This window comes from Poecilia reticulata, chromosome 15, assembly GCF_904066995.2.
Source record: "Poecilia reticulata chromosome 15, P_reticulata-male-v2, whole genome shotgun sequence".
Taxonomy (NCBI): Eukaryota; Metazoa; Chordata; class Actinopteri; order Cyprinodontiformes; family Poeciliidae; genus Poecilia; species Poecilia reticulata.
The window spans coordinates 28,540,906-28,567,211 of NC_088844.1; the positions used below are offsets into that span (position 1 = coordinate 28,540,906).

Below are 26,306 nucleotides of genomic sequence, written 5' to 3' on the forward strand. Positions count from 1 at the left end.
TTGAGGATTTATCCCTCGGTTAATGGGCTTTGACGGATCAGATTTCTGTTCCACGGTAGTAAAAGCAAAAATAAAAAAATAAAACAAGATTTACTTATGAGTAAAACCAAAATGACAACTCGTATAAATTCACCTCTGGCTGGACGCCTATAATCTTTAAACTCAGTTACCTTCAGTGGGAAAATAAAGTGCACCCTCACTGGTACCAGGACATTTATTTCTCATTATTATCAAATAGATGTTTTGAATGTATCTGTGTGGTTTTGTTTTGCATGAATGTGATGAGTGATGAATATATGTTTTCAGAGCAGCATCTGTACTGAGACGACCTTTTAATAGTTTAAAATAAATAAAACAAAGACGGAGCAGAAATGTTGTGTTTTTAGAATCACTGCTGTTTTCCAGAGAAAGTAAAAGCAGGGTGTTGCTACTAAGTATCTGGATTCAGCTGAACGTGAGCCGCTGTAAAATTAAACGGTTATTATTGTTTATCTGTTTGCAGAGCACAGATGTGTGTCAACACAGATTAATTTCAGAATAAATGTTGAACTTTGACTCCTACTATTGTGCAGAGAGGATGAATGTTTGCAAATGACTCGCTAAACTGCCAATTTAAATTAAATTCACCCAAAGTTCAGAGAAATTACAAAAACATCCAAGAGCTTCATCAGCCTTAGTTGGCAGATAAATATGAAAGTTTATGACGGATCAGTTGGAAAAGTTTAAACAGTAAAGTTTCTAATGGTTGCCAGGAGAAACGTTGTTGGATCGTTTGGTGGGTCATTTATGTTTGTGTTGTATTATAGCTCAACAGGTCTTGCCGTATTCAGTTCATTCAATGTCTTGCCATTTCTGTTGATTTCTTTGTATTTCATTTTTTGTGTTTGTGCTTTTAGGTTTGGTTCTTTTTGCTCCTTCTCTCTCGTCTTCTGGTTCCTTTCAGTCTCAGTTCGGTTCTCGGTGTTAATCTTTCAGCTTTTCTTCCTTCTGCAGCTGTTTTTGATCACCTGGTTCTCCTTCAGCTGTTCCCATTTATATCTAATTATTCCTTCTGGTTGCTTTTTGTCATTTCCACCTCTGCTTCAGCTTATAAACCTGTTTGTTCTTTTTGTTCGTTCCTCTCATTATTTCTCGGTTTTCATGCTTGTTTCTTACTTTCACTCCACTTCTTGTTACCCTGCGACTCTCCGTCTGAGGTTTCCTCTGATCGTGCTGTAAAACGCCACTATGAAAATACATAAAACTGACCTTTTAATGGGAATTGTTAATGTGTGTTGGAGCAAATATGACCCAATGAGGGCACTTAATAAATGTGCAGAAATGAAAGGTTGGTTTTTTGCACAATAAAATATTAATTTGTTTTAAGCTTTTATCTTTAATAGCGGTGCTGATAAAAGTGGTGGCTGCTGTAAATTAGTTTTATGGCTAAAAACCATTATTTAATTCTACACAGTGTACCACCTTTGCATGAAAAAAACCATACTATTACACAGATAAGAAGAAAAAGTTGCAAAAAATAAAAAAGCTTCATACACAAAAACATTTTTAACCTTTTTCTGCAGAAAATCCTTAGACAGTTTCAAAGATTTATTCAGATAAATGCAAATTAAGGATCCCCCGCCCCTCTCTCTGAGTCATGGTTCTGAATAATGACTCTGAAAAGTCGAGTTTTATGGTATTTTTTGTAGAAATTAAAGAGATCTCAGAATCTAATTCACTCATTTTTGAAGAATATCCCATTTATGCTAATTTGATCTACTTTTCCAAACAGTGTTCGACAGACACCATGCTCCCCACAGATGGCTGGATAATCCACAGAATCACAATGTGTGGAGGATACTTTTGCAAAAGAAAGACAAAACAAAGCAAAAGGTTCAGGCTGAGGCCAGAGGAAGTGGCACGGCTCGAAAACAAGAAAACGCAGAGAAGTAGAAAACCGACACGGCAGGCACACAGACAATCTGGCAGACAAATAGTGTTGGGAATAAAACTGTATCCTACAGGGGGAGACGGGCGAGCTGAAGTCAGGGAAGCAAAGGATCATGGAGGATCAGGTGGGAAATCAGGGTCACTGAAATGTTTGAAAGGAAAAAGGAGAAAAGCAGCGACTGAAGTCGTTTTGTCTCTATATTCACCTGCAGAGAAGACAAATATTACTTTTTAGTGAACATCAGACTGAATATTGCGCATATGGAAGTGGGGCTATGGTTTTCAATTCTCAAAAGCTATTAATGCAAATCTGTACAGCAAACAGACATCTGAGGTCGTATTTCCTGTTTTTCTTTCTTTATCTGCATAAAAGCAAACGGCTGGCATCCAGGATAGTGTCAACCCAACGGTACCTGCTTTTGTTTTTTAAGAAATGAAAAACTTACCTTCACTGAGACCCAAGCTCTGAAATGCAGAATAAGTTTTCACACCCCGTCTCATTCCAGCCTCTTTCTTCTGAGTATTTTAATGGGATTTTATGTGATTTGTGTCTTCAGCACAAATATGCTGAAGAGGAAACTAAATCATACATGGTTTTTAAATTGATTTATTCTAATGTGGGTTTTTCTGGATGCTGTAATTTTCAACTAAATTAATAATTTTTTTATAGATGAACATCTCCAGCTTCCCTCTAGAGACTCAAATCTAGTCCAAACGTTTTTAGTTTCAGTCAGATTGGATGGAGAACAACCAGTTTTCAAGTGTCGTCTCTGATTCTCAGTTGGATTTAGGCCTGGACTTTGACTAGGCCATTCTAACACATGGAATTTTATTTGTTTTAAACTTATTTTTGGTTATATGTTTAGAGTTTTTTGTGCTGGAAACTGAACCTCCAGCCCAGACTAAAGTTTTTCCTTCATGTAGCTCCATCCATTTTCCCATCAGCTTCCCATGAACACATCCCCACATCATGATGCTGCCGCCACCATGTTTCACTGCAGGGAAGTTTGCAGCATCAGTTTTCCACCACCTTTAGCTGCTGACTATAAATTTTCAAAAAAGTTTGTCTTCTACAACTTTTGTGTTCTCCACAAGGTTTGTGGCTAAAATCAAACATGACTTTTGATTCTTTTCTTTCCACAATGAAAAAAAAACAAACATTGACTCAGTGTCCCATAATTTGCTCAGAACTTGTGGAAAACCTTCTGCATGTTGGTCCTGGAATAATTTACCAAAGTCAGAACATTTATTACCACAAACAAATTACAACTCTTTTTTAAAAACTGTTCAGCTGAAGGATGGAGCTGCAGATTTTAAGAAAGATTCAAAACAAAAAGCCAAAACAGAGGAAATCTGAGGGGAGAAAGTCGTTTTTCACCAGGCTGGTTTCATCCAGAGTCTAAAGGTCTTTTCTGCTTCTACAATGAAAAATAAAATAAAAATCTTAAGCATCTCAAAACTATTTGACTCAAAAATGATTTTTTTTTCCTTCAGGACCAAACACAACAAACTGTCATCAAATAATCGCTTCCTGTTATGAATCATTTGGAGTAAACAGTCAAAATTAAAGCAAATAACCATAAATGTTAAGATAAAAAACCTAATGCTAAGGAATAACATCAGACAAAACAACACATTAGTTCCAGCATCGCTTGATGACAGCAGTCAGCAGAAACAGTGTGAGACGCTACCAGGCAACACCGGCCTGCCGGAGTATTGCAGTGATTTTTCATCAGGAGCCGACTGACAGCCTTACCCGCCAATTTACTGCAAACTCTTAAATAGTTCTGTTTCTAAAAGGGGGAGAAAAGATTTCCCTCATTTATTTACCTCTGAATATGCCTTTTTTTTTCAGAGTCACATGACGGCAACCCGCTCTAAAAACAACCCCCCCAGCCCCTCCTGATTTCTGCCTGCATCAGGTTGAAAAAAGAAATCATTAATTTACCATTAAGGGTCGGCTGTGAACTCATAACTGCTGCAGGCTCACATCAGCATACATGCAGCCCTGTCCTCTGCTGCTACACCTTCCCCCGAGGTTGAAATGTCATCCTTCACTGTCATTACGTTTCTCCCCCCCATTAACTATTGATTATCTCCACTTCAGCATTTTGAGAACTGCTGTGGAAACGGCTCCACATGCCTGGCTACCCACACTCTGCAGGCCAGCTGGAGCAGAAGTGCCCACCTCTGGGGGGGGTTTTAATGCAGAAAATCGGGGCAAATCCAACGTTGGCTGGGAGTGAAGTGGTGGGACGGGGGGCAGCAGGGACACTTGGAAACATTAGCGTAGCCTACCTAGCCCATTAGCAAGCGCGCTCCAGCTGAAAACCGCAGGTTAAGTTGTTCTTTTTGAGACCCCAGGAGAGTTTTCCTGCAGCCTGCATTGAATATTTACTGTGAGGTGAGTCTGGGCTTTGTTTGAGCTGCTCCCATGAAGTAGAGTTGGAAAGTTTGTTTGGGCAGCAGCAGCTTTGCACCTTCTGCCTTCCAAACAGCACAGACCACTTTGAACATCCAAACACTGCAGAGCCTTGCAGAAAAGCCCATGTGCTCCCATCTTTTCACTCTAAACTCAAACTTCAGTTTCTTTTATTTTACAGTCTGGATATTTTTATATATGTGGTGGAGAAAGAATCACCACAAACACAGCTATAGTATTTATTATTTATTTGTATTTTTTTAAATCATTATTTTACCTGAAAGTCTCTCCAGATAAAATCTCTTTTTTTGAGGGAGACCTGGCTAAGAGTGTATCAGTGTACACTGTAGAAAATAAAATAATTAAAAAGGTTCAGACAATTAAAACAAGATCTAAAAAACAAATGAAAACTTAAAAGAAGAAAGCACAAAATTAAGGCTTTGTGAAATTATTTAAAAGTGATTTAAATGCACCAGATCAACAGATAACTAAAGCAAAAAGCAGTTTTTATCCACTAACAAAGGTGAAAATAAAAAGCCCTATAAACCTAATCTGCTCCAACCTTAATGCTGCCATCAAGCATTTGTGAATCTGTCTTTTTCATCACTTTGGCTAAATTTGGACCCACTCTCCTCTGCAGAATTATTTCAGTTCAGCTTCACTGGCTCTCCCTTTTTAAACTTCTGCTCCTGCATCACAATCTGAGTATCTGGACTGCAGGTGCAAAAGCAGAGCTAACAGTGAAATGAGCTACAAAGACACGAACGATGCTAAAACTAAAACACAAAAAACAACTAAATGAAAATGAAAAATGCTGGAGAGAAGCTAGAAACAAAATCCTACAACCAACAAAACAAATGCATAAGGAAAATGATGCAGCCACAGGAAACGGAAGTTACAGGAAAATGCCTTAAACACCAAAAACAACAAACTTGCTTAAAAAAACAGGAGTCTTCCAGGCCACTAGGGGGAGTCTGGAGTAGGTTTGCACATTTTGCTGTTTGCACATTTGCGCCTGTCGGCCATCGTACTGGACTTTGACTAGGCCACTCTGAAACCTTAATTTTGTATTTCATCCTTTCAGAGGTGAACTTGCTGCATGTGCTCTTAATTGTGCTTTTGTATGACTGAATTTCATCTCACCTTATAACTGAGGTATGCAAGTTTTATTAAAAATTATATATATATTTTTTACATATTTGTTAAAACTATTGCCATGTTGTGACAGTATAATATGAGACAGATTAGCTGTGAAAAACATTTTGCTCATCTGCCTTCAAAAATACTCCAATCAGAGCCAGGAGGAGGGTTTTTGTGCTGTCAATCACCCTCATGTATGCGCTGCTCACACCCTCCCTCTTGCTCTCTGCGACACTACAACGTTTTCATATCAGCAGAGCCTTTAATGAACTCAGATGATGGTGGGTAAACAGTTTTCCTGTAATGGTGAGCTTTTATGCCTACACAAGCATGATTGACAGCAGTTAGGCCCTCCTCCTGCCTCTGATTATTTGTTTTTGATCTTTCTTCAGATGGCAATAGGAGGTGGAGGATTTTTCTGTTAATTAGTGTAAGTTGTCTGATCCTGGGGAAGAAAAGCGGCTCTTGGCTGTGACTCTGCGTCGTGTTTGATGGTTTTCGATCAAACTGATGTGTTAGTTTTACAGCAGAGGTAACAAAACTCTGTTCCCCTTTTGTCTCATCAGTCCACTGGATTGTCTTCACAAAGGTCCTGGGGATCAGCAGCTGGCATTTTACTGGGACACATGATCCAGTTCTGATCAGCTGCTTTCAGTGAAATGCCAGGCTGGAGTTTTAACAAGCTGTCACTGGGAGATAATTAGAAATAATGGAAAGAGACACAGGCTTCCAGCTTCTTTGATAATTCCCAATATCAAGCTGTGCAGTGCACTTAGAAATATAGAGTGAACTGAGCTTAGGATGCGGTCCACTGTATCAGCACACGGCGCTGTGAGCAGCAGGAGCAGCATGGAGGAGAAGCTGCGTGCGCCGCGTCCGCATGTTCAATCCATCAGCGCTCAGCTTCAGACTCACATCTGGAAAGCAAACGAGGGCGGGGCGACGGAGAGCTGCAACAACAATGACTTCTAAAGTAAACCCAGCTGCTGCTCATATTGGGACATGATTATAGATTATAGATAATGTAGAGTCTGGCTGCCTGTACTAATGGCACTCTGACTATAATCATCCCAGGAAATGGATGAGAACAGGCCAGATAACTTTCCCCAGCAAGTGGAAACTCACAAATCCATTTTTATTTGAGGAATGTTTCAAAAAACAGAGCATGAAAGGGGCAGAGACGGTTATGAAACGAACTCAGACAGTTTCTGTTTTCTCCTCATTCACTGCAGTCGACTCCCCAACGATCCACACAGACTGAAACCTGCTGGAGACGATAGGAATCGATGCTGGGACATTGGAATAGTTACTAAATTATTTTTGGAGGAGAAAAGAAGAGTGAGGTGTTCGGAGGAGATGCCATAGAAACTGGGAACATTTCAGTGACTTTTCATCCAGTTTTGCTCATAAATCATTTGAAATAAATGTAACTAAAGGATTTTTATGTTCTGTGTGTTTCAGACAGATGAAACTAAGACTTTCACTTTTCTGCAATAAACTCTCCAACCAAGAATGAAAAGAAAAATCATCTGCAGGGATTGCACGCTTAGTGGTCAGCAAAAACATTAGATATAAAATCACTAGAGTTTTTATAAGTGTATTTTCTGTCTTTGTGACACTTCTTGGCTTTTCCATAGTCTTTATAACATAAAAATCTACATCTATTTCTGGTCGTAATAAGAAAAGGAAGGCACACCCAGGACTTTGAGTTTGGACCAAATAAAACCACCTGGTGTTTACATGAATTCCAAATTAAGTGAAGTGATTGTTGGTATGAAAAGATGTGTAAATATGCATACAAACATCCGGTGCATCAATAATGGAGAATGTAATTGAAAAGTTGATTCATTTCAGTAATTAAATTCAAAAAGTGAAACTCATATTCAGTAATAGACTCTAGGAGTGTAATTCTATTAGTTTGATGAATTTGGCCTATATTGGATTTTAATCATAGGAGAAAATTGATTTAAAAAACGGGGAAGCAAATATTTCCAGCTGGGATGACAATAAGTGTGGCTCTGACTACATTAAAAAGAAATATTTTGTCTTATTTCGTAAATTTCCCCATTCCAAATTAAGATTTTGAGATTAATTTTCGGAATATTTCCACTTTAAATTAGAAGGAATTAACTGAAGATTGATTCTGGTGCCTCGCTGCTCTTTTTACATCTCTTTCCGTTTCCTTCCTTTCTGTCACACTGACTTCCGTTTCTGCTTGTGGATTTATTTCTCAGCTCTCCGGCCCACCAGCTGATTCACGTCTCTGCAAGAGCCCATAATTATCACAATTATCTGCATTTCCACAGCCCCTTTTCTGCGGTCTTTTGTCAGTTTGCACCAAATTACCCTTTGACCAAGCTGCGTCACGTGACGCTGCTCTCTAATTGCGGATAATTATGCAAAGCAGTTAATCACAGCGGTGCGTGAACCGCACTAATTGACCGCCTGCTCTCACTTCTCCCTGCGCCACCTAGCGGCCGCCCCCGGCCCCCCACTCCCCTCTATTTAATAAATTATTTCTGCGCCACCGTGAGAAATAAAGTGGCAGTGCGAGCTTTGCGGGGACATCAGTGGCTGTTTGGCAGCGCGGCGCATCGCTCTGCTTCCCCTCGCTGCGGTGATTAAAGTTGAGCCGCTGACCCGCGCCTGCCTTTCCTCCCGGGGAAACTGCGCGTTTAACGAGCGTCAGTTTCCATTTCTCCACTCCAGATCATTTGTTGCTGTCCGGGAGCTGAGCTTCAGCCCGGCGCACGGACGGATCCGGCTGACTTCCAGGATCACAGGTACATTTGATTCATTTGGATGCGTTATGATGGATCCCGCTGGCTTTAAATCAACTTTTAGCACTGCTTAATGGTTTTTTTTTAATCGCAGTTTGTACTCTGATGTTGCTGTTATTTTCACTTGCTGTGGATGTTATCTTAAAAAAGGCTAAATGAGCTTCATGCACAAGAGGATGTTGCACCTGTGGAGGCAGCAGCAGAGTGACTGACCTGTGTGTTATTCGCTAAATTAGGAGATTTCATCACATCCATTCTGCAAAAAGAGCACAATGCAATAAATTCAGACTGTCCAGCCAAGCAGGTGGTTGCATCATAATAAGGTATGTAGAGTCTGTGCTTCTGGCTTTTATTTGCGTCCTGCTGTAATAACAACATTTCCTGCCTGTCCATCACTGTCAGACCTTCATCTCTCTCTCTCTCTCCATCTCCTTCATTCGTTTTCAGCCCCGGACTTTTGCTGCCAGGCGCTGTGCATGAGCAAATGTTCACCTTGCTGCTCTGCTATAATCCTGAGATTATGTGACAGCTCTGGAAGGGCTGTGGGTTTTTTTGTTGTGGGATGTTTAGGCAAACTTTCGTCCGATTTGGGTCACTAGCAACATTTCCAGTCAGAGGATAAAATTCAATTAGACAGCCCCGCAGCTTTCTGCATCCATGGCAGATGGCTTAATACTCGTGGATCCTTCCTCTGTGTCCCTTTATGTTTTAATTGGGTTTCATCGTTTCACACTGTCTGTGCGCTTTATTTAAATCACTCTTTATACAACCCGAAACCAGTTCCAAACCAGCTATCTAAACATTTCACATCTAATCCGCAGTAAATTCCTTGAAATTGACGTAAAATCCCACAGTAAACAGCTTTCTGCTTGTGTTTTGCCGTGTGGGTCTCATGTTGGCTCAGTGAAGTTGTAACGTGCAGTAAATGAACTGTGCGCCCCGCTGAGGGCAGGTTTGTCTCTCCGAGTTAATTCCAGCCCCGCGGAGCCGCGTCTCCCTCTGAAGGACATCCACTCGGTTCGGATTTTACTTTGAAAAGTTGACGGGAATCTGATTACTCTGATGAATACTTCCTGTCTGCGCGAGGTTCTGCCAGTCGGACCATTCACCGTGTTGTCCAAGTGGACGCAATCTTTTTGTTTCATGTATATTAATACATGCACTGGCCACTTTATTAGGTACACCTATCTAGTACCAGCTTGTTGCTCCTTTTATTTCTTTATTTTTTTTGAGGAATAAACTCCAAAAGGAGTCTGAAGCATTCCTCAGATATTTTCTTCCTTATCCACATGCAGCAGCTGCAGCACACTGTTGCTGCAGATTTGTCAGCTTCACTGTCATCTTATGCCAGAGGTGGATGGAGGCTACTGGAGTATATCCGTCTTTTTTATGACATGGAAGTAGCTAAAAGGAAATCTTTGTATCCGAGGTCATAAAGGACATGATCAGGAATAATACTAAAGTATTCTGTGTGGTTGACATGTAAGGACTCAAACTGTGCCAGGAAACAAACCCAGGCATGTTTATACTACCTCCACCACCTGAGGAGTTGATACAAAGCGGCATGTTTTTGTGTTCATGTCAACTTTTGACCTCGCCGTCTAAATGTTGCAGCTGAACTCAACACTCATTAGAATCTGCAGTTTATTTTCTCCAACCTTTTACTTTGGCGAGTCTTTTCCTGCATAATTTCCTGTTCTTGGTTTTCTGCTGGAGTCCATCCACTAACTGGAGCTCCAGTAATGGAACCAGTTTGTCTTTTCTGCTTTGACTTTCGGCATCAACAAAGTATTTTTATCCACACAACCAGGGGCTGCAACTACGATTAATATAGTAATCAATTAATCTATCAACTTTTCTGACGATTAATCAGAATTCTGCAGATTTTTTCGGCCTCTTATACAAATACTTCAGTTCGATTTTTAAACAAGAAAATTAACATTTTCTTGCCTTTAATGCAACAATGTGGCATTTCTTTAGTGAATGCTCGACCATTTTCAGCAAAGGATGAATCAGCAGCTGATAAAACATCAACTTTCTGCTTATTTTGACATCAGTCCAGTGTACGGCTGATCTATGTTTTTGGTTTTACAGAATTTGAAGCAGGTGAAGCTTAAAGTGCCACTTGCAGAGTTCTGCACAGAACATGTTTACAGACAGAGGTTTTGGTTTTTTGTTGTATGTTGTTCTTTCAGTAAATGACTTTTTTTTAAAGTCTGTACTCTTCAGCTAACAATTAATTGAATACTAAATTACTTGACAGTTATTTCAATAATCTGATTAATTGCTTCAGTCGTACAGACTAATCACTCTTACTGGATATTTCTCAGTAAACCTGAGAATATTTGCAGTTTCCCATCTGCCAATAACAACAATGCAACGTTGAAAGTCACAACTTCCTTCTCCATTCCAAAGCTCACATCTGTCCTTGGTCTTTGCTCATAGCAGTTTAAAGACCAGGCAGAAAGACTCCAGGCTGGGATTTGAACCCACAACCAGCTACTCCTCTGCAGCCACATAACTGTACATGTGTACCTAATGAAGTGGCCGGTCAGTTTATACACAGATCAATCAACTGAAAAGTTAGAAAGGAACAAAACCACCAGAAAGCACAAAGCAAAACATAACTAATTTCATTTTGTGATATTGTCATGTTGAATATAGTGTGGATTAAGATTAGGAGAATAAATATGAAGCCGTTTCTTTTCTGCACAGACTCTGTACTAGTGATAAGAAGCTTTGTGGATAAAATTTGAGACAAAGTGTTTTCACAAAAGCAAAATGTGATTTTTTCTTTCAGCAAGAATCCTAATTTGCAGTCAGACTCTGTCTGGCGGCTCCTCCGAGCCGTAGAGGTTAACTCACCGAATCTCCCTGATGACACAGGAAAGATGCAGTGAGAGTTGAACTTTAATTTGCTCCTAAAAAGCGACAGGAAGACATAAAAAGTCCTGGTGGCATTATGCAGCATGCTTTTGTGTAGCTCAGCTCGTTAAAACTGGAGGCGTTTCTGGTTCGAGTCCCAGCATCTGTTCCAGGCACTTTTATGCTAGTTGAGCTAAATGTTTTCTGCATTCGCACAACTATTAAACATCTGAAAGTCTCTATTTTAGAGATTTCACTTCTGGTCTTGATGTCTACTGACATTTTAGACATTCAGTGGATTCCTATCTATTCCCTGTTTTGTGAGAAAATCTTAAATATTTGAAAGAAAATGCAGTTTGGGAAGCTGAAATATGAGGGTATTGTCTGGCTCAGGTATTCCTGGATTTCAGCTATTTGTGAGCAGATGTCCTTTATCTGTGTGAATACTGAAGGACAGGAATTGGTTTTAATTTTAACCATGAAATGTTCTCTGGATTCCAAGATGGAGCCTCATTGGTCCTAATCAAGTTTAGGAAGACAGGATGTGTCAAACTGAACCTTCGACCTGTTGGAACTAAAGTTATCCCAGCAAAACATCAATTCCCCATAATCAGTTTGATTTATGGCGTTGGGTGTAAATGTTTTTTGTTTTTGGTTGTTGTATTTTGGATAATTAAAATATCATCCAGTGAACAAACTTGCATTATTATTACTTGAAAATGGTGTCAAAACAACAACTTTATTGTTTATTGTAATAATTATTGGGACAATTTATCGTCCAGCACCTCGACAGATCGAATGTTCACACAGCAGGCAAACGTGACTCAAATCTGATTTACCCCAGAATAAAACATCTAATCTGTGGCATTTCCATATGTGGAACTAAAGGCGGATATGAATCTATAGCATCTATAGTCTGAAGTGTAACATCACATTTTTTCCTACTTTTACGTCATTGGTCATAATTCTGCGTCAGATACGATAAATCTGGGTTTTTAAAATGGTTGAAAATTATAATTAGGAACTGATGAAAGACGTCTGTGTCAGTGAAGCATGACGTCACAATCCCAGCTCTGACTTCACATCCAATCAGAGGTCAGAGGCTGCAGCTGTCAATGCTAACGTGCTATGCTAGCGCTGTTCTTTTTTTACTAGCTTCCTCCGTCTGGTTCTGAACGCGTGGCGATAATCGCTGCTGAATACATTTAAAACCGATCGATAGACAACTCCATCAATTATCACTTCTGTAAACAATGCGCTGCTGTGTGACGTCTACTTTCTTCTTCTGCGCATGCGGGCCGCGTTGGAGTCATAAACCGTTCAGACAGAAAACTGTGGCACATTTAATTAGTAAAATAAGAAAACCTGGACCTGGGAACATCCCAGTAGACGCTCTGACCCAGGCGCCATGACACTTTTCATTTCATTTCACTGTTTTCCTTCCTACTCATCCACAAACAGTGCAGTGATGAAGATACCTCACTGTAGCCTCGTCGTTGCAAACCAGCCACTATTCACCCAAATCCAGGAGTAATAGCCAAGACTAAAGTGTAATTAGGAATCCACGAATGGGTGGAAACATTTTATCTGGAGTGTGGAAAATTCCTGGAGATGAAAGCGACGCCTCAGTGCATTTCGTTCCTATTTATAGCGTCAACCTCCTGAGTGACATCAGGGATGAAAGCGGGAGGCAGGTCAGTGTTTACTCAGCTGGACTTGTGTCGGCCAGGCCTCGCCACTTCGCTTCATATGAATTACTAGCCAGAGCCGAACTCAAAGCAAGATCTCGGGTTGTTTTGTCAAGACGCATCGTCCAGACTCGCTCTGCTCCGTGACAAAAATGACAACGACTCGTGAGTCACACGTCCGCCGCGTTCCGGTCAGCGTCGCTGCAAGGCTGACCTGGAGGCCGGGTTCAATCCCGCACGCCTGATTAAACTCTGCCGCTGCGCTGCGGGTGGTCAGGCGGGTTCCGGTCCGCATCCCGGGCCTTGATGGGAGACTCTGGCCTCTGACAGGGATTTAGAGACGCCGTGGCTCCGGCTGAGGAACTCAGACCCATGTTGGGTTCATTTGGGTTCTAGACATTTAAATGTCAGTGGTAAGTGGGAACATAGTCGGTTCTCTGAGATAATAGCAGAGCGACCGACAGCGTTTAAATGTGCGATGTTAATGGGGGAGAGCAGAATAACAGAATGCATTTCTGTGTATTGGAATATAATTATGATTTTCTCCTGCTGCAAAGATGTAATTCCAGCTTTTATTGTAGCGAGCAAAAATGATGCTAATTATCCAGAGAGGTAAAACGGAGGAGTGGCTGTGATATAAAGAGGATGACACATTGTTCATAAAAGGTCAAATTCCTGCCAGATTTGAGTTTTAATATGAGAATTGAGTATTTAACAAACTGTTCTTATTCATGGAGGCTTGGTAAAGATGCAGATAGCTGTAAAATACATTTCTTCTTTGTTCCAATTGATTCACAGCTTCTGCACTAAATACTACTGTGTGATACTTTAAATAACACAAAACTAACTTACAAGTAACTTTTCAGACAAAATATAGGCACTAATATTGGAAACATGTGAAATAATATAAGTGAAATAATCTGCCAAAAAAATATTTTCAGCAATATTAAGGGATTATTGACTGAAATCAAACTCCTACTTTGCTAAAACTTTACATGTAACAAAGTTTTGTCTTATTTCAAGTGATATTTACACTAGAAATTAGATCAAAACTGCTTGGTAAGATTTTGTGTTTTTGCAGTGTAGGAACGTTTAATTAAGAATAGAATAAAATATTTGTATTGTCCCACATTGGAGACATTGGACTGCAATCAAAGCGTAGATTCACTCAAAGATAAGAATATATATAAAACATAGTGTGTGATTAAAAACAACATTTCAACATAAATACTCTGCAGTTATTACATAATCTGGTCCAGCTGCGTAGGATCAAAATGTGTGTTTATATTTATCTGTTAGGAACATCAGACTATTTACAATAAGTGATAAAAAAAAAACTGAAATGTGCAGATAGAAGCAGAAATGTTATTTAAAATGACTAAAAACAGCTGAAGTACCAGCATGTATATAAAAACTGTATGAGTTTGTTGGGAGCAGTGATGGTTATAAAGTCTGGTTAGACTCTGTAACTAATAATAGACTTATAATAATAGACTTTGTTTCCTGTTTCCTGGAGGATAAACTGATGTGGCACAGAAGCCATTTATTTCAGCCGCTGGACGAAGACCAAGTTTATGTTGCCACTGCGGTGAATGATGAGAACAGTGAAGGACCTAAGAGTAGCACTACTGCAGCATGTTTTACTCAAGAAATTTCTCAACTAAGAAAAAAACTCTTGGACAAATTATTTGGTAAAAGTACAGAGTAACTGATCAAAGTCTCAATCGTTTAATATTTAAAGTTAAATCATTAGTTGGACGGAATGTAAAGTTGTGTAGAAATGTTGGTATTTTAAAGATCAAAATGAAAAAAAAAATCACATTGATTACAAAATGGCAACATCAGGCAGAAGTACTATTTTTCCCAAATTATTATCTTTTCAATGTAAAACTTTAACACAAACTGCAGGTGTCTGTGTCTAGTTGATTTTTGGTTAAAACATGTTTGTTTTTCATCCAGTGAAGTTACTCAGACTGGGGTGAGTGAAAACACTCCTGAATGTACAATTTGTCCCCAAAAAGTCACTCAAGTAAAAGTAACTTAGTAAATGTAACCAGTTACTACTCAAGTCTGAGTAAAACACATCACCAAGTTTCCATGACAACCATTAGAGGCTAAAAATACTACAAAAAAGTATTTTATTTTCCTTCCATTACTAACGTAAAAATGTGGGATTTTCTGCGACAAACGCTTTTGAAACATTGGGAATAAATCAGAGGATGGACGTTTGGTCAGGCACCTCATGCCCACAGAGTACGGAGGAGGATGTGTGGTGCTGTGGGCCTGTTGTTAAAATGCATGGCATCATGAATCTTTTAAAGCAGCGAGGCTTTTTAAATAAAAACCTGGTGGATTCTGATAGAAAACTGAAAACAGATCTTCTTCAGGTTCTTTGGCCTCCAATGTTTTCATGCATTTTTGCTCCAATGCAGAAAAAAATCAAATGTATTTTTGTTCTCTAGGCGCCTGGTAATAAAATGTTCATTTGATTCAACAAATATGCATTGAAAGGTTGCATCAGAGTTGCTTTCTAAGGCTGGAGTTGGAAACCCCAGCCCTGTGCAATAATAAATGGTCTCTGTGTGCTGCCCTACTGACAAAATGAGGGTGGCAGTAATTACACCACCTGATATTCTGTAAAAAATAATAAACAAAAAAACCTATTAAAGGTTGGATTTTCCTCAATTTTCCACTGCTATAAAAAATGTAATCAATTTAATTGAATGTTTTCATTTAAGGGGTGAGACTGAATGTGGTCATCGGTTTTAGGTCTCAACTCTGTGGAGGAACCATCCATCCATCTTCTTTCACCCTGGTCCCTCAGTGGGGTCGGGAGGGGTGCTGGTGCCTCTCCAGTTGGCGTGCCGGGCGGGGGGCGGGGTCACCTGGACAGGTCACCAGTCTGTCACAGGGCAACACAGAGACACACAACCATGCACACACACACTCACACCTAGGGGCAATTTGGAGAGGCCATTTAACCTGACAGTCATGTTTTTGGACTGTGGGAGGAAACCGGAGTACCCGGAGAAAACCCACCATGCACAGGGAGAACATGGAGACTCCATGCAGAAAGACCGGGGCCGGGAATTGAACCCAGAACCTTCTTGCTGCAAGGCAACAGCTCTACCAACTGCGCCACTGTGCAGCCCCTGTGGAGGAACCATTAATATAATTTATAATTTAAAGTTAGAACAGAAGGAGTCCTGAGAAAATTAATTCAACCAACTGAAGAAGACTCATATTACTTTAAGTCTAACATGATGCACATTCATAATCTCAAACAAAAGAAGAAGAGCAAGGCATCCATTTTACAGTAAGTAATTTAATAGTTCAGTTAATTAATTTGGGAAAGGTACTGAAGTGACAAAACAATCCCCATGAACTGTTGTAAGCATTTCAAGACCTGAAATATTAATTACATTATGATCTATTGTGTAGTAAAAGCACATCTGCAGGAACGGCACCATTTCTTCTGACTCATTTTCTCTCTGTTGCATTTTTACGGTTCCCTCTGCAGCGGAGTGACCTCAGCGCCCCTCCCCCTCCTGTTGCTCGACCTGTCAGGTCTCTGATTTGAATGGACTACATTTCCATCCTCTGGCTCAGTGGTGCAGCAGACACAACATTAAGCTGTGTAATTTAAATACTCAGCCATTAATCTCTAATGATATGATCGGATAATGTGCACTATTAGCCTGTATTTTGTTTGCCAGGGATGTGTAGTTTGTTTGCTGGTTTATTAGACTCGCTGCGCCTGGTTGGACCATTATTTATGAATCAAAGATGTATTCAGAAACAACATTATAACAACAGCTTGGTGCGGCAGCAGCACAGCGGCCAGGGGACAAACATTAATGCATGTAAGGACAATAAAACAATTCTTACTGCTGTATTTAAATTAGATAAACAGCGCAACACGTTTCCGTTGCTGCTGATTTGAGTCCAAAATGTTCTGCTAGACGGCTGTTTTTACTTTGCAGACCAGAACCAGCAGATGACTTGGCAACCAAAACATCACTGACTGTTTCCTGAGGAAACGGACTCCACTCTTCCACCAGACCGACTTCCAAATGAAATGCAAACTTTGCTGTAATCCACAGGGAGAAACTTGGACCGTTGATTGTTTTTTGACTCATGTTGGAAACTGTCTGTTGTGTATGATGATGTATTGGAGCCATTGTAGGTAGAAAAAAAAATACATTTCATAATTTCAGGAGTTTTCAAAAAAAACCTGGACATTTTAGTTTGGCATTTTGAAAGTCTATTAGAAAACATTTGGACATTTTGAGATTAATCTCATAAGTTTTCTAGAACAAGGTGGAAATTTCTGGGTTTGAAAAAGTTATAGAAATTGTTTTTAAAAACTTGTTTAAATTTTTTTTTAGATTAACAACAATAATACTGACAAATGTTGCAATTTTGATCCCCAATCAAACCAAGATTACTGGAATAACAGGTGTGAAAACACCTTAGACGTACCCGGACTCCTCCTTCCACTAAACTTTCCTTGGATAGTAGAGGCTCTTTGTGTCTTTCCCTGCAGCTGGACGGCGTCGGGTACTTTCTGCTGGTCATCTGTCCTGCAGGCCGTAACAGAACATTTCCACTATATAAAACAGAAATAACATCAAAATTAACAGGAACAAACACTTTTGATATGTTACTCTACATAGTGAACTTATGCAACAGAAGTAAACTTTTTTATTAGTCTAATTTTTGGAATGACATGTACAAGAATCAACTGATTATTTATTCATGTGCAGGTGATTAATTCTTCTTATGCTAATTTGAAATATGTTTTAGCCTGCAACTGCATGGTATTATAATTATGTGGAAGAGTTTGTGCAAACATGTCCGCTTTGCTCTGCGTGGTTGAAAAGGTGTATGGTGCTAATTTTCTAAGTGTTTGTTTCCCAGAGATCATTATTTCGAGTTGAAGTGTTAATAGGAGAGCTGTTTTCTTGCTCATAGCTCAAGTTTATTTATTTTTTTAATCAGCAGTGAGAATGAACTTGACGATGTCGGCTTATGTAAACTCTGTGTGCTAACAGAGCGACGGCTTCCACGTCACCTCCACTCCACAGCGGCTAGCACCTCGCGTTGGGAACATGATTCCTCAGAAACGACTTTGTCTCTGTCACAGTTTGGAAATTCATCCACAGCATTCCCCAGACTCCATTGTGTCTCTAAGTCGCATCTTTTTCCTGTTTGTTTCCTCTCTTTCAGCGTGTCCTTGCAAGCACTGAATTTAGAGCAGCGAAGCAGAAAAAAAAGTCTTTGCAGAGCTGTAGGCCAGAGATAAATCTCTGACCTTTTATCAGATGGCTTATGTACAAGAATATAAATAAAAGAGTGTTTGAACATGAAGAATGGGTGAAAAGGATAATCTACAACCTCATCTTAATACGATTACACTGCATTACAGTTAAATGTCTTTCTATGACACCAGCTGGACATTATTCTGAGAAGTGGAAATTAGCTAAACATTTAGTGGAGATAAGGTTTGATGTCATACGGATGTAGTGACTGTGGAGGAAAAAAAAAGAAAAGTAATTTGCGAAGGTGGTAAAGCATATTGCTCTGCATTTATGCAAATATTTGTTGTGCTTCATTTTCTTTTCCTCACTGCCAACAAACGGCTCTTGGAGACTGGAGCCACTGGTCTGTGCAGGAAGTGTGAATTGGTTGCAGTTCAAAGTGAAATTTAAAGGCTGTCTGCTTCAGCTGTCAGTTCTCAAAGAGCAAATGCAAACAAGTAAACAGCAGAGAAAAAATCTGCATAATTAATAAGCGTATTAGTCACATTTCTGTCGCCTCCCCAAACTGCACAAACAACCAATGGGTGTAATTTCTCACAGAGTCAAAGAAATGAAAGAAACTGCCAATCATCTGTTTGTTTATATTTTTTTCACTGTTTGATACTTACATGCTTCATAAAAAATGCATATCTGCCTATATTTTGAGCTAAATAGTTTTCATCTCTATCTGCTGAGAAAAATGTGAAGACTGGTGAAGTATGGAGAAAGAAATGTGTCGTTAGGACACCCATACTTGACCCATTTTTTCCAGAATTACTTCAGTTTAGAATAATAATTAAATGTCCTGGCTTTGCAAAAATATTCTAAGGTTCAAGGTAAATAATCTCTTTCAGGCTCAGGGCTGTTTGGAAGATTGGAAAAGTGCTAAAAGATGAACGTAGGTGAATGAAGCTACTACACAAACATCGTTTCAGAATCCTCCAACCTTATCGGTACCCCAAAAAAATGTAAACAGAATCTTTAGTTGAACACAATTTATAAATGTTTTGATTTATTTGGTGGGAATCCAGTTCACAGAAACAATTATTTACAAAATCTGTGTGGCCACAATTTTTAGCTCCCCTGAAAATTCCTGTAAAGTAATATTTACTTTACAGCATATCTTTGTTCATTTATGCTTTTCTTTAGTTGATCAGGTTGTGTGGAAATTATTAATCAGTAATCTGCTGTTCCTTGTGTTTTGCCATCTACAGGTAACTCTTAGCAAATTAGATTATTCTTTAAATTTTAATTTGGATTCAATAAGTAAAACACATTTAAACACTCAGACTGATATTTTACAGTAAATGACAAAACATAATATTTTGACTAATGCCATCATCAAAATCTTCAAGCAAATGTTCATCAAATATGTTGATCACTGCTGTAAACAGGAGGCTTTTAGCCTTGATTTAAAGGAACTCAGGGTTTCAACAGTTTTGCAGTTTTCTGGAAGTTTGTTCCAGATTAGTATCAGTAGATTAATATTAGTATATTCACTTTTTCTTTCTCTCATCAAAAACATACCTGGAGTGTTGCTTCAATTCTTTCATGCATGTTTGAGAAATCGTCTAATCTCCATGGCAACCGTTCAGCTGTTCAAAATGCGTGCGCCGACTTAGCTCCGCCCACTCATCTCCTTCAGACTAGCCAGCAGCAATTAGAGCAAACACCTGTTAGAGTTACGCATCAGCTGAGCTCATTTTAGGAGCTGCTTCTCAGTGAAATGCTGGTTAAAAAAAAAAATCACAACTTCCTGTGAAGTGACGACTTCCTGAAGGTTTCAGAAAGAGCAGGAAGGCCTTCTTATAGCAACTGATGTTAATACGGTTACTTGATTGTGGTATAAATTGGCACTGTGTGGCTGAAAAGCACATAATACTTCCCCTTTAAGCTATAAGTAAGATTTTTGAACTTTGTGGAACAGGCATGGCAGCAGAAATGGGGACACAGAATTAATGTCCAGAGAGTAACAGTCTGGATCTGAAATCTCTTCCTTTGTGGTCTTGGCTGACCACATTTGTATCCAGCACACATTTCGGATCAACAAGTCATTTTTATCGAGTGCTCTGCTTATTTGCCAAGTGTGCTCTTTCATATTTTATGTCCAATTTGGATTTTTAAAGCGCATTACCCCGACTCGTTACTCATCCAGCCATGACACGAACATTCACTCGGGGGACATTTTGACATGAATCTGTGACACAACAAGCTGCTGTAAACAGTCTGCTTCATCGTTAGACACTGGCAGTGAGGAAACCAGTTCTCTATAAGCAGCATCGTGTTGCCCAGGCCAGTTTGCTTCATGTTGCCAAACACCCTGAGGGCCACACACAGCGCGGCGGCGGCCATGGCGGCGGCATTAGAGTGACAGCTCATAACAGCTGTTAGGGTGGAGAGGTGAGACCGAGAAAAGACAAATGAGGTCCTTTTACTAATGAGGCCGGGGCTCATCGCTCCCCGTCTCTGTCAGCTGCAGCAGCGTTATCGGTATGCACCTCGCTCTGCTTCCTCCTCGTTTGTCGCCGCCGCCTGCAAGGATTCCGCCTCAACGCGGCAATTCAGAGGGAGAAACGCTCCTCAAACACCGCCGGTGTGATAGCGGCGCCATCGTTTGTCCCGCAGAATGAAGCTGAATTCATGAATATCAAAAGGCGTCACCTAAAACATGCGGAGGGAATCTGGTTTGCTTTCACTCAAACTGAATCCGTGTTCCATCTGGTTTGCTTTGTTTCTTTCCACATAGATAAACCTGCCTTGAAAAGTATTCACACCTCTTGGAAATTCACATTTTCTGTTGCAAAGATAAAACTTAGACTTATTTCATAGGATTTTCTGTGTTGAACACTAAGAGGCGTGTAATGATGAAGTGGAGGGAAAATGATTTTGAACAAATAGAAATCCTCTGAGTGATTACTTTGCAGAAGCGTCTTTCTCTGAAATTACAGCAGCGAGTCTTTGGGATTTCTCCACCAGTTTTCACATGCAGATTGAAATTCCTGCACATTCAAGCAAATTAAATAGAGAGCATCTGTGAGCTGGGATTTCAAATCACATATTCTCCATTAGATTAAGGGTTTTGACTTTGACTAGGCCACTTTTAACACATGAATATGCTTTGATATAAACCAGCCCATTGTAGTTCTGGTGGGATATTTTGGGTTATTTTTCTGGTGGAAGGTGAATATTCTCCCAAGTCTCAATTATTTTTTACAGCATCAGCCTTTATTTTGCCAAACTGCCATGTTTCACCACAGGTTAGGTAGGCCAAAAAAATTCATCTTAGGACTCATTTGACCAGATAATCTCCTTCCAAATGTTTGTAGGTTAAAGCAAACTTCAAACCTGACTTCTTTCTTTTACTTCACTTTTGCTTTCTTCTTGCTGCTTTTCCATAAAGGCCAAATTTGTGCAGTTAACCTCTAATAGATTCTTGTACCGAGGTGTTGATCTCTGCAGCTCCTCCAGAGTTACCATGGGTACCACTGCTGAGTTTGTTAGTAAATTAAATATTTTGATAAAAAAAAAAAATCATAAATGATGGATTGAGCATCCAATACTGATATTGAAATCGCTGCGAAGTTAGCCAAAAAGCAAGTACGGGATTTTATCAGCCTGCGTCTAAAATCTCAGATAAAAGCAAAACGATTGTTTTTCTCATCACAGTTGTTCTCTGTTCGAGTAATATTACTCGATCAAGTCTTTTCACATTTGACACAATAAATAAATGATTAATGTTTATATGATTCATGGTAAAATTGTGAAAAACTTTATCCTTTACTTCTGAAAGTAATGGGTTGCACTTTATTTATAGGTATCAGAGTACAGGGGGCTGATTATATGTATAATTTTCTTGCTGGAATAAAAGAGAGTACGAACATTTTTGCCAGGAACCTTATGGCCCCATTTATGAGCAGCTGCCCTTTTTTAATAACTTGTCATAAATAAGCTTTGACACAACTTTCAAAATTGCTAAATAATCAATTTATTTCTGCAAAATAAGTTGTGTGTGAAACTGACTGCAGCCCATGAAAAGCAGCTCAGCGATCACACCAAACATTGGATGTGAGGGAAATGAATGAAAGTAGGCCACCAGACACAGCGAGGCATCATAGGAGGCATTTGAATTTCAAGACGATGCAGTAAATCAAGTTAAGCAGGAGACAAAAACAAAAACATCGGCCGTGCTGCTTTTTAAAAATGTGCAGCCTCTGCAGCTGATCCGAGGGCTTTTAGCCGGCGTACGTCAACTCCTGAGTGCTGAAAGGGTCTCGCAAAGTGACATTTTGTTGGCTTTCTTGCAAAAAATAAAAATAAAAAAAGAGATGGAGCAGATTGGCTTTTATTTTGAAACTGACACTGCTACACTCATATCTCTGAAATCTGTTGTAAAGTTATCTTTCCAAGATGGCATTATGTTCCATTTTCAAATCAATCTCTCTTTATGTGCTGTTGGCTGCGATTCATTGAAAAGAAACAGACATCGATCCCGGCTCTCTGCTCCATGAGGTTCTTAGCAGGGTGACATTCAGTTCCCTCATTGGCCATTTTCCCCTAACTCTAACACCGCAGAGACTGATTGATGCTGCCAAGTGTTACAGTATCAAGCATTATCGATTTCCTAACGCGTCTTTGTGTCTGTCTACTTCTTTTCCTGATGATCCAATTCACTGATGCTACATGCTCGCCTCACACTCGGTGGTGGTTTGCTTGTGGGAACGAGACTCAAGACGTAAATCAGAGCCGAGATGATGAAAGTGACAAAGTGCCGAACACGTAACCCCAGTTTAATTTTCTTTTTCCAGATGGACTGGCTCGCACCTGCGATGTGAACTGTGTTATGTGAGCCAAGGTGTTTTCCCACCTTGCCGGTGGTGGGAAGAGATGCTGCACTCCGTTACCATGGCAGCGGAAGTTCTCCTTCTTCTGGGGTTCCTGATGAGCGGCTCCCTGTGCAATCCCATAGCGACGCTGCCGGTGAGCCGGGATCGTCTGGAGAAGGTGCTGACCCAGTCCCGGCAGGACGAACAGCAGGACAAGCAGAGTCCAGAGGAGCCGCTGGAGTACGCCGCTCAGGAAACCAACGCCTTCGGCCCCAACAGGACTGCCCCGGACCTGACCGGGCCTAGCTTTAGCTCCCTGAAAGGTGGCGAATCCGAGCAGCAGTGGAGTGAACAGGACAGCCTAAACCAAATAGACGAGGGCCCCACCAGCGACGTGGCCCTCTCTCTGGACGCCATCGACGAGTACGCCTACCCGGACTACAGAGGGAAAGGCTGCATGGACGAGAGCGGCTTCGTGTTTGCCATCGGCGACCAGTTCACCCCGGGCCCCTCGACGTGTCCTTGCCTCTGCACGGACGAGGGCCCTCTGTGCACCAAGCCCGAATGTCCCAAGGTCCACCCTCGCTGCATCAAAGTGGACACCAGCCAGTGCTGCCCTCTGTGCAAGGAGAAAAAAAACTACTGCGAGTTTCGGGGCAAGGTCTACGCCTCACTAGAAGAGTTTAAGGTGAGCCCGTTTTACCACTTTCAGTCCTCGTTGACATGCTCCGACCTGAAAGAATTGCTGACCAACACTCCACGCTATCAATGGAGTTTATTGCCGCCGCTACACAGAAACAAGTAACCTTGCCTTGCAGCATACAAGCGAGCACACAGGCACATTTATAATGGCAAAGGTCAGCACTTGTGTAGCAGAATGTTACCGGAGGCTGAGTTTTAGCCGTGCAGCTTCAGCAGAGTGCCTCCATATTCAGTCGATGCAAAGAGTTACGGCTCCAGTAATGTTCCAACTCTGCAGGGCATGTATGAGCATACATGTGGGCGTTTGGGAGAGACACATCACTGAGGTCTTTACTCTTTTATCTGCCGTCACGTCTTCATAAAGAGACTTGACTCAGGATTTCACCACCATCTGAGTTTTATGTCTCTTGTGAGGCAATAAATTGAACCCTAATGCCTCTTTTTATGTATGTAGTGTCTCCACAGATGGTTGAGCCTAATGTGGAGTATCTTCTTCTAAGTCTTCCCCGCTGTTATACGTCGGGCTTTGGGCCGTTTGTAGGGCAGGAGCTTTGAACCGGAGCAACAGGCTGGTTTTTTTTATGCTTGATTGCTACATTCTGGGGCATCGTGCTAAGTGCTGCCTCACTCCATTTTTCACAGTGGAGTGCCATGCGGAGGCACAAGCTTCAGCAATCTGCAGAACGAGCCTCAGCTCTCTTGTTAGGACTAGAGGTGTATGACTTCATATAAGCAGCTGCAAAATGAAACCTGTGCTGCACGCTCTGAATGTAAATCAAACTCTGCGCTCCCCAGCCTTTGTTCCACCTTTTCCTCCTTTATTTTCAGACACACAGAAACACTTGGATAGCAGACACAGACTCACACGCTGAGGAAATTGGAAGCATCTTTCTATTGTTTCCCAGTTCCTATTGATTTCTCCTTATCTTCTGATTGAATAGGGTAGTTCAATTCTCGGCTCTGCCCTCTCGAAAATGAGGCTCTCATTGGCCATAAAATTGAGAGAACTGAGACTTCCCCATAGATGTGGCTTTCTGACACTGAATACATACTCCCCTAAACAATCAAGGCAGTCTTATTGAGCTGTGTGTGTGTGTGTGTGTGTGTGCGTGTGTGTGTGTGTGTGTGTAAGGTACATAGCTATGCAGAAATGTTCAAACCCCTTGAACATTTACACATTCTGTTGTGCTGTGCTATATATATTAGGGCTGTCAATATTAATGCGTTAATTCATTCACCTGCGATTAATCTAAATAGTTTAACACGTTAATATTTCATAATGCAGATTAATTGTATTACAAGCAAGTGAAAAGATGAGATGAGCGTCAGACTGGTTTTTAAAAAATTCACCCAGATGGATGTTTGGATAAACCAAGGAGCCATTAAGCCAATTTATTTTAGTGGTGAATTAACATTCACAGCCAGTTTATAGTTTTAACATTATGTTTGAAACAAAATGACTTTGGGCTGCACAGTGGCGCAGTTGGTAGAGCTGTTGCCTTGCTGCAAGAAGGTTCTGGGTTCGATTCCCGGCCCCGGTCTTTCTGCATGGAGTCTCCATGTTCTCCCTGTGCATGGTGGGTTTTCTCCAGGTTCTCCGGTTTCCTCCCACAGTCCAAAAACATGACTGTCAGGTTAATTGGCCTCTCCAAATTGTCCCTAGGTGTGAGTGTGTGTGTGCATGGTTGTGTGTTTCTGTGTTGCCCTGCGACAGACTGGCGACCTGTCCAGGTGACCCCGCCTCTCGCCCGAAACGTTAGCTAGAGAGGCAGCAGCACCTCCTGACCCCACTGAGGGACAAGGGTGTAAGAAAATGGATGGATGGACAAAATGACTTTTTAAAAAATATTCTACTCTAAAGTCTTAACCTGGAAAACGGAGAAGTTTGGTTTGAGACAATAAAATGTTTTCTTTAACATTTATTTTAAAAATGCATTTTTACAATTCAAGCTTACAAAGTTAAGCAAAGTGATTAATCACAGCAAAAGAGTGATTAATCTGATTAAGTTTTTAATAGGTTTAGAGCTCTATTATATGCAGCTCTGGGAAAAATGAAGAGCCAACTGCACTGAAAACCTCCTGGTTAGTCCAACAAATACCGATTTCTAAACTCTTCCCGAGTTAAAACATTAGTATTGTTTATAAATTAATATAAATTGATTTTCTTTGCATTGTCTGAGGTCTGATAGCACTGCATCTCTTTCTTATTTTGACCATTTCTCATTTTCTGCACATAAATACTAAATTTGTTTGTTTTTTCAGAGACATGTCAGTTCATAGAATAAAAGAACAATGTTAATTTTACTCAAACATATGAAGAGTAAAACCAGAGGAACTGATCATTTTTTTCCAGAGCTGTGTATTTAAATGAGAAGTCTGATAAAGTTGTTGTGTTTGTATCGAGTCCCATTTAATCTGATCCCTCTGAAAACCTCCAGTTCAACTAATTACCTCCACACGTCCCAAAGTAAGCAAACAAACGGCATCATTAAGACCAAGGATCCCAGCAGAAATGTCAGAGAGAAAGTTGTGGAGAAGTTTAAAGCAGAGTTAGCTTTTACAACAACCTTTGAACGTCTCACAGAGCTGCAGTCCATCATCTGGACATGAAGAGCAGATGGACCAACTGCAAAACTACCGAGACATAAACGTCCATC

The 26,306-nt window shown here is 40.4% G+C and overlaps 1 protein-coding gene across 2 annotated transcripts in view; it reads left to right on the forward strand.

Moving 5' to 3' along the window:
* Positions 1-8,015: 8,015 nt before the first annotated feature.
* Positions 8,016-26,306, forward strand: part of vwc2 (von Willebrand factor C domain containing 2) — a 52,272-nt gene continuing 33,981 nt past the window's right edge. The window contains exons 1-3 of one of the 2 annotated variants that reach the window (XM_081616253.1): positions 8,016-8,274; positions 8,508-8,594; positions 22,930-23,635. In XM_081616253.1, the coding sequence (XP_081472379.1) occupies positions 23,009-23,635 (627 nt within the window). In that variant the 5' untranslated portion in view covers positions 8,016-8,274; positions 8,508-8,594; positions 22,930-23,008. The remainder of the gene's footprint in view (positions 8,275-8,507; positions 8,595-22,929; positions 23,636-26,306) is intronic. The other variant, XM_008430062.3, reaches the window with a different exon arrangement.